At 49.1% G+C, this 7910-nt stretch overlaps 2 protein-coding genes across 2 annotated transcripts in view; one reads left to right on the top strand and one right to left on the bottom strand.

Moving 5' to 3' along the window:
- The window catches only part of LOC125949221 (dynein beta chain, ciliary-like), a 17360-nt gene extending 11966 nt beyond the window's left edge, over positions 1–5394 (top strand). Inside the window, exons 15-18 of the mRNA XM_049676007.1 lie at positions 1–703; positions 767–2163; positions 2232–5183; positions 5250–5394. The exon at positions 1–703 is cut by the window's left edge and continues 2132 nt beyond it. Coding sequence (XP_049531964.1) covers positions 1–703; positions 767–2163; positions 2232–5183; positions 5250–5349 — 5152 coding nt within the window. The 3' untranslated portion in view covers positions 5350–5394. The remainder of the gene's footprint in view (positions 704–766; positions 2164–2231; positions 5184–5249) is intronic.
- A 47-nt stretch (positions 5395–5441) lies between these two features.
- On the bottom strand, positions 5442–7561 carry LOC125949343 (mitochondrial import inner membrane translocase subunit TIM44). Its single transcript, XM_049676307.1, has 4 exons — positions 7396–7561; positions 7230–7300; positions 7089–7169; positions 5442–7026 (listed from the first exon to the last, which is right to left on the bottom strand). The coding sequence occupies exons 2-4, from the start codon at positions 7230–7232 to the stop codon at positions 5818–5820; spliced, it is 1293 nt and encodes a 430-aa protein (XP_049532264.1). The 5' UTR covers positions 7233–7300; positions 7396–7561; the 3' UTR covers positions 5442–5817.
- Positions 7562–7910: the final 349 nt, after the last annotated feature.

Genomic DNA, 7910 nt, shown 5'->3' with positions numbered 1-7910 from the left:
GGTCCCCAGCTGGGAATTTCTCAACAAAACTCTAGAGGAAGCTCAAGGCAACTACAACGACATGATAGGGGCCATGAACCTAGTACTGTTTGAGGACGCTATGAGTCATATCTGTCGTATAAACCGCATACTGGAGGGGCCCCGAGGCAATGCCCTGCTGATCGGTGTCGGTGGATCTGGCAAACAGTCTCTCACGCGGCTTTCAGCGTTCATCTCCGGATTGGAGGTATTTCAGCTACAGCTCAGGAAGGGTTACAGCATTGCGGATCTCAAGGCAGACCTGGCGGTGATGTATATGAAAGCGGGAGTGAGAAACGTACCCTCCCTATTCCTCATGACGGATGCACAAGTTTCGGAAGAATCTTTCCTCGTGCTCATTAACGATCTATTGGCATCTGGAGAAATTCCGGAACTGTTCGCCGAAGATGAAATCGACAACATCATCAATGCGTTGCGCAATGAAGTCAAGCAGCTTGGCATGCTGGATTCAAAGGAAAACTGTTGGAAGTATTTCATAGAGAAGGTTCGCAAATCGCTGAAGCTTGTGCTCTGCTTCTCACCCGTTGGTAACACGTTACGTGTGCGTGCTCGAAAGTTCCCTGCCATCGTCAACTGTACAGCCATCAATTGGTTCCATGAATGGCCTAAAAATGCCCTGGAATCAGTATCGACCCGATTCCTCTCAGAAGTAGAAGTACTGCCGGTATGTAGAAAGTTGCTCTGCACACATTACATAGTAATTTAAATTATAATTATAATCTTTTAGCCGGAACTGGTCGAACCGATCGCTGTTTTTATGTCCTACGTGCACGGAACAGTGAACGAAATGTCCCAAACGTATCTCCAAAACGAACGACGTTACAACTATACCACACCCAAGTCCTTCCTCGAGCTTATATCACTGTACTCGAAGCTGCTAACCGATAAAACGCTCGAGCTTCACGAACGCATCCATCGCCTGGAGAGTGGTATCCTGAAGTTGGCCGAATGTGCCAAACAGGTTGATTCGCTGCAGCTGCAACTGGCAGACCAGGAAATTGTGCTCAAGGGCAAAAATGAGCAAGCGGACAAACTGATCAAGGTCGTTGGGGCCGAAAACGAAAAGGTCCAGAAAGAGAAAAATATCGCAGCCGAGGAGGAGATGAAGGTGCGCATAATCGAAGAGGACGTCGGTGCCAAGGCGAAGATTTGTGAGGAAGATCTGCGCAAGGCGGAACCGGCACTATTGGCCGCCCAGGAAGCGCTCGACACACTCGACAAGACGAACCTAACCGAACTGAAGTCTTTCGGTTCGCCACCGGACGCCGTAGTAAATGTCTGCGCTGCCGTGCTGGTGCTCTTTTCACCGAAAGGAAAAATCCCGAAGGATCGCAGCTGGAAAGCTTGCAAAATGATCATGAACAAGGTGGATGTGTTCTTGAACGATCTCATTTACTATGATAAGGAGCACATCCATCCTGACGTGATTAAGGCGCTACAGATGTACCTGAAGGATCCAGAATTCGATCCGGACAAGATCCGGGCAAAATCGATCGCCGCTGCCGGTCTCAGCGCATGGGTGATAAATATTCACAAATTCTACGAGGTATACCAGGTGGTTGAGCCGAAGCAACGGGCTCTGAACGATGCACAAACCGAGCTCAAAGATGCACAGGATAAGCTGATGGAGCTCACATCGAAGATTACGGAACTGGAAGACAAACTCGGAGTCATTCAGGCCGACTTTAACAATGCGCTGGCCGAGAAACAAAAGTGCCAGGACGAGGCGGACAAAACGGCATTTACCATCGATCTGGCGCATCGTTTGGTGAATGGATTGGCATCGGAGAATGTACGCTGGCGGGAATCGATAGCCACGCTCAAGGGTCAAACGGTGACTCTGCCCGGCGATGTGCTATTGATTGCCTGTTTTGTCAGCTATGTCGGTTGCTTCACCAGACGATACCGCGTCGAGTTGCAGGAAAAACTGTGGATTCCCACGTTCCGCCAGTCCAGACCGATGATACCATTTACGGAAGGTGTCGATCCACTAAGTTTGATCTGCGACGATGCAATGATCGCCTCCTGGAACAACGAAGGCCTGCCATCCGACCGTATGTCGGCCGAAAACGCGACCATTCTTACATACTCCTCGCGCTGGCCACTCATGATCGATCCGCAATTGTAAGTACTACATAGCATCGGCTACGATTCACTTTTCTAACACAGTGATTTATTCCTTCCGTTCACAGGCAAGGCATCAAATGGATCAAGCAAAAGTATGGAGACGATTTAACTATCTTGCGACTAACGGCCCGTGGTTATCTGGATATTATCGAGCGATGCGTTGTACATGGTAAGATTCTGCTCATTGAGAATATTGGAGAAACAGTCGATGCCGTGCTGGACCCGCTGCTTGGTCGTATGCTGGTGAAAAAAGGACGCTGTCTACGAATGGGTGAAAAGGAGGTTGACTATAACCCAGCCTTTCAGCTTATTCTGCAAACGAAACTGGCCAATCCGCACTACAAGCCGGAAATGCAGGCACAAACGACCCTCATAAACTTCACCGTTACCAGAGACGGTCTAGAGGAGCAGCTGCTGGCCGAGGTGGTCAAGGCGGAACGGCCGGACCTGGAAAAACAGAAGGCAGATCTTACGACCGAACAGAATAAATTCAAAATTACGCTCAAGCTGCTGGAGGACGATTTGCTGAGTCGCCTCTCGTCAGCCGGCGAGAATGTTCTTGAGGATGCTTCGCTCGTAGTGAATCTGGAGAAAACGAAGAAAACTGCTGCTGAAGTAGAGGTAAAGGTACGCGAAAGCAAGAAAACCTCGGAGCAGATAGATGTGGCTCGTGAAAGTTACCGTTCCGCGGCGGAACGTGCTTCCATCTTATACTTCATCCTTAACGATCTCCACAAGATCAATCCGATATACCAGTTCTCCTTGAAAGCGTTCACGACGGTCTTCAAGGATGCAATCCTGAAGACGCCAGCAGCCGATAAGTTAAAGGAGCGGGTGTTGAATCTGATCGAATCGATTACTTTCGCCGTGCACATGTACACCACTCGAGGACTGTTTGAGAAGGATAAGCTGATTTTCATGGCACAGATGGCGATTCAAATTCTCCTGCAAGCGAGAGAGATCGACCCAGTAGAGTTGGATTTCTTATTGCGTTTCCCGTACTTGCCCAACCTCACCTCGCCATTCGATTTCATGTCCAACAGCGGCTGGGGAGGTATCAAGGCGTTGGCCAATATGGACGAGTTCCGGGCACTCGATAAGGATATAGAAGGATCAGCTAAACGATGGCGCAAGCTGGTTGAATCAGAGTGTCCTGAACGTGAAAAGATGCCGGGCGAGTGGAAGAACAAGAACGCCCTACAGAGGCTCTGCATAATGCGCTGTCTACGCCCGGATCGAATGACCTACGCCTTGCGAGTATTTGTCGAAGAAAAACTCGGGGCTAAATATGTGGAATCACGAACCATCGAGTTTGCTAAATCGTTTGAGGAAACGAGCCCTGCCACTCCCGTCTTCTTCATCCTTTCGGCAGGCGTTGATCCGCTGAAGGATGTAGAGAAGCTGGGCAAAAAGATGAAATATTCGTCGGATTACGGCAACTTCTACAATGTATCGCTTGGCCAGGGTCAGGAAGTAGTGGCCGAGGCAGCTATGGATGTTGCTTGCAAGGAGGGCCATTGGGTGATTCTGCAGAACATCCATCTCGTGGCTAAATGGTTGGCAACTTTGGAAAAGAAGATGGAAGCTACGCAAGAAGGGGCCCACGAAAACTATCGACTGTTCATCAGTGGAGAGCCGGCCGCTTCGGCCGAGTATCACATAATACCGCAAGGCATTTTGGAATCGGCCATCAAAATCACCAACGAGCCACCGACCGGAATGATGGCGAACGTTCACAAAGCGCTGGATAATTTCAACCAAGAAACACTCGAGATGTGTGGCAAGGAAGCCGAGTTCAAGGCGATCCTATTTTCACTCTGCTACTTTCACGCAGTCGTTGCCGAGCGTCGAAAGTTTGGGCCACAGGGTTGGAATCGGGTATATCCATTCAATGTTGGTGATCTCACCATCAGTGTGTATGTGCTGTACAACTATCTAGAGGCAAACAATCGTGTGCCGTGGGAAGACTTGCGCTACCTTTTCGGAGAGATCATGTACGGTGGTCACATCACGGATGATTGGGATCGACGCCTATGCCGAACGTATCTTGAGGAGCTGATGCAACCAGAACTAGTCGATGGAGATCTGAACCTTTGTGCCGGATTTCCGGCCCCACCCAATCTCGACTATATAGGCTACCATAACTACATCGACGATAACCTTCCGTCTGAGTCACCCCACCTGTACGGTCTTCATCCGAACGCGGAAATTGGCTTCCTGACGACCCTCTCGGAACAGGCTTTCAAAACTATATTCGAGTTGCAACCACGTGATTCTGGGGCTACAAGCAGTGCCTCTATAAGCAGAGAAGATGTCGTGAAGAACACCATCGACGAATTCCTCGACAAGTTGCCGGAAGAATTCAACATGTTGGAGTTGATGGCACGTGTCGAAGACCGCACACCGTTTATCATCGTAGCCTTCCAGGAGTGTGAGCGAATGAATATTCTCGTCCGGGAGTTGAAACGATCGCTACGGGAGTTGCTGCTCGGACTCAAGGGAGAGCTAACCATCACGACCGACATGGAAAAGCTGGAAGAATCGCTGTTCTTTGACCATGTACCGGATAACTGGACGAAGCGTGCCTATCCGTCCATGTACGGGCTGCAGTCTTGGTTTTCCGATCTACTGATGCGTATCAAGGAACTTGAGGCTTGGTCCAACGATTTCAATCTACCGTCCTCGGTGTGGCTGGCCGGATTCTTCAATCCACAAAGCTTTCTCACGGCTATCATGCAGCAGACGGCCCGCAAGAACGAGTGGCCACTGGACAAGATGTGTCTGAGCTGTGACGTGACCAAGAAGTGGAAGGAAGATTTCAGCGCCCCGCCAAGGGAAGGTGCCTACGTCAATGGACTGTTCATGGAGGGTGCCCGATGGGATGTGAACGTTGGTTCGATCTCCAATTCCTTGATGAAGGAACTGTTTCCCCAGATGCCAGTCATTTTCATCAAAGCGATCACGCAGGACAAACAAGAGACGAAGAATATTTACGAGTGTCCTGTCTACAAAACACGGTAAGATCAACAGCTTTGAGGTGTGTTACCGAACCGCATATCCTAATGACTCTACTTTTGTTGCAGAATTCGAGGACCGACCTTTGTGTGGACCTTCAACCTGAAAACTAAGGAGAAATCGGCCAAATGGACTCTTGGAGGCGTATGTCTTTTGCTGCAAGTGTAATACAATGTTTCATTAGTTCTGTTTTGGTGGTTAACTGTTGATGCAATAAATTCCAGCATTACCCATTATTGGTTTGACGAATCATTGCATGAGAAACACCGTTCCAGTTACCAAGATAGTGAATGAATCGTAAACGGTTGATATAGAGCTGATAGTTGTTGGCGTCTGACGATCCATCATCCGCTAACATAACAATTTATTTTACATCCGGGAAAAACGACGGTCATCCTTTCAACTGACGTTCGTTTCCCCGACCGGCTTAAAGCACTTATCCTCACACACTCGCGCGGCGACACTTGGCAGTAGTACGACGGTACCTTTGAATAGGAGGGAAGAAATCCATTTCCTTCCGCACCGGAAAACCCCGTCGAAATTGTCTTCGGTCGTCGCCACATGCATACATCGGTTATAAACCGTTTAAACTCAAGGCTAATGCTAAATCGTACTTTATCATATGCCCGTATCGTTCTACACGAACTGTTCCGTGCTATTGGCGGACATTTCCATGAGCCTCCAGGCGGACCGTGGATTCAGTTCGTTTGGATCGCGACAAAGAACCCACACGTAATGGCAGCGCATAACTTTCTCCGGATCACCCTCCACGACCGCACCGTGCCTATCCCGTACGCACATGACCTGCTGCGTTTGAAACGTTATGATCAACACCGGGCCTTGCTCCATCACCTTGCCCATCGCCAGATCTACATTTTCGATATCGAGAATCTTGGAGTCCAACCGATAACCGGCCGCAATCGCTTGTTTAATAGGTGTGGCGATGATGTTGTAGGTGCTCTCGAAACACCAGTCGCGCAGCACATCCAGCTCCCCTCGTATGATCGCTTCCAGCACGTTCGGGATGATGTCGTTCTCGCAATCACGCAGAAACTGTTTCTGCTCAAAGTTTGGATCGAGCTTGCAGATTTCGGTCAACGTTTCCGACAGTTCGGTCTTCTGGAGCAGGTTACCCATGATGTCGCTCACCTTATCGGTCAGTAACCGGGACGCACGGATCATCGGATTTTCCGACTCGTCATACTTCATCTTCCACGTAAGTACCTTGTTCACGTACTGATTGTTGTTTTTGAAATCCTCCCACGACTGGTACAGTTTGCTGTCCTTGTGCAACTCCACTCCCGTGGCGTCCTCGTTTGCTTCCACCGTTCGTGATGATGGGTCGCTAGCTATTTCGACTCGTTTGCGTAGCTTCACCGGACTGCGGTAAACACGCGCTTCTATTCCTTGTCGATCGATTTCCTCGCGCACAACTTTCGCCGTTTCGCTGATTCCACGGAAGGCTCCGCTCTGGCCCAAAGCTTGACCCTTTTCGGCCAGCGTTTCTCCGACTCCTCGAGCCGTGCGGCTCAGGTCCTCGCCGAGCTGGCCAGCCTTTCGACCGATGTCTGTCCGGGCCGCCTCGTCCAGCGCTTCCGTCACACGACCCTTAATCTTGTCCAGATTGTCTTTCAGCACCTCGCTGCTCTTGGACGCCTCCGATTCGACCGTGTTAAACTTTTTGCGAGCTGCCTGCAGCGCATCGGATTGCTCCAGTCGTTGCGCTTCTTCACGGAACTTTTTCAGGTTCTCCTTCATCTCCTTGTTCTTCTCCATCTCTTGCTTAATGTTGTCGATCACCTGCGAGAAGAACCCCGGTCGTCGTCCACCAGCAGAATACGGTCGCTAGAAGATAGTCGCGAGATGGTCAATAAAGTGAAACAGCATTTCATAGAATCTTGGCTTACCAGGGGACATAACAACCATGCCACGGGTTGGCGGAACGAGTTCCCCAGCGCGACCGCCCTACCGGCGGCGGAAAATCGGATCTGTAAACAGAAGGTCGGTGGGTCAGCCCCGATCAATGGGAATCTCCGGATATAACATACCATTGTGGAAGACTAGTATATCGCCGGGTCACTGGAATTACTTCGCTGATGTGCTTCACAAGTTAAAACGGCTAAAAAGTACAAATTTTCACAGAAATTTTAGATCCGGCGTGAGCACATGATGTAATCATCACTCTTTGTTCTTCTTTTCGGAGAGAGGACTTACCCCAGTACGGCTCTTAAATCCAGCTTCCTGGGCCGCGGATTGGTTCTTATCACCTTAATCTTTATCACGAAAACAATAAAAGAGTGAATTTTCTTATTTTTAAATCGATTTCAGAACTCGCGATTCCAACCTCAAAAATGCAGACCAAAACAACGGTACAGTGCTATGCAGGCTATTTTCACTTATTATTTTGATTTTTGTTAAAAATTTTACGTTTTTATTACATTACGCTCATACTCTATCAACTATCACTGTTTCAGGGTTGCAGCTCATTCTTCAATTCGTTCCACACCCAACAAGAAAATACGCCAAACGGGTAGGCGGAAAGAACAAAATTTGACCAGAGTTAATAGTATGAAATGGCGTATAATCGGAGTCAAAAATCGGTTGAAAACCGAAAAGGCGGTGCCAGACGGGGCGAAAACCCTAGCGCAAACGAAAAAATTAATGCCAAAACGGTTTCGCTTAACCCTTACACGCTGTCAAACTTTTATACGTCCGCGGACTTTTTCGCT

This window comes from Anopheles darlingi, chromosome 2 (genome assembly GCF_943734745.1).
Source record: "Anopheles darlingi chromosome 2, idAnoDarlMG_H_01, whole genome shotgun sequence".
In the NCBI taxonomy this organism is placed as follows: Eukaryota; Metazoa; Arthropoda; class Insecta; order Diptera; family Culicidae; genus Anopheles; species Anopheles darlingi.
The sequence above is the reverse complement of the archived record's forward strand: the minus strand, read 5'-3'. Positions and strand labels throughout refer to the sequence as shown.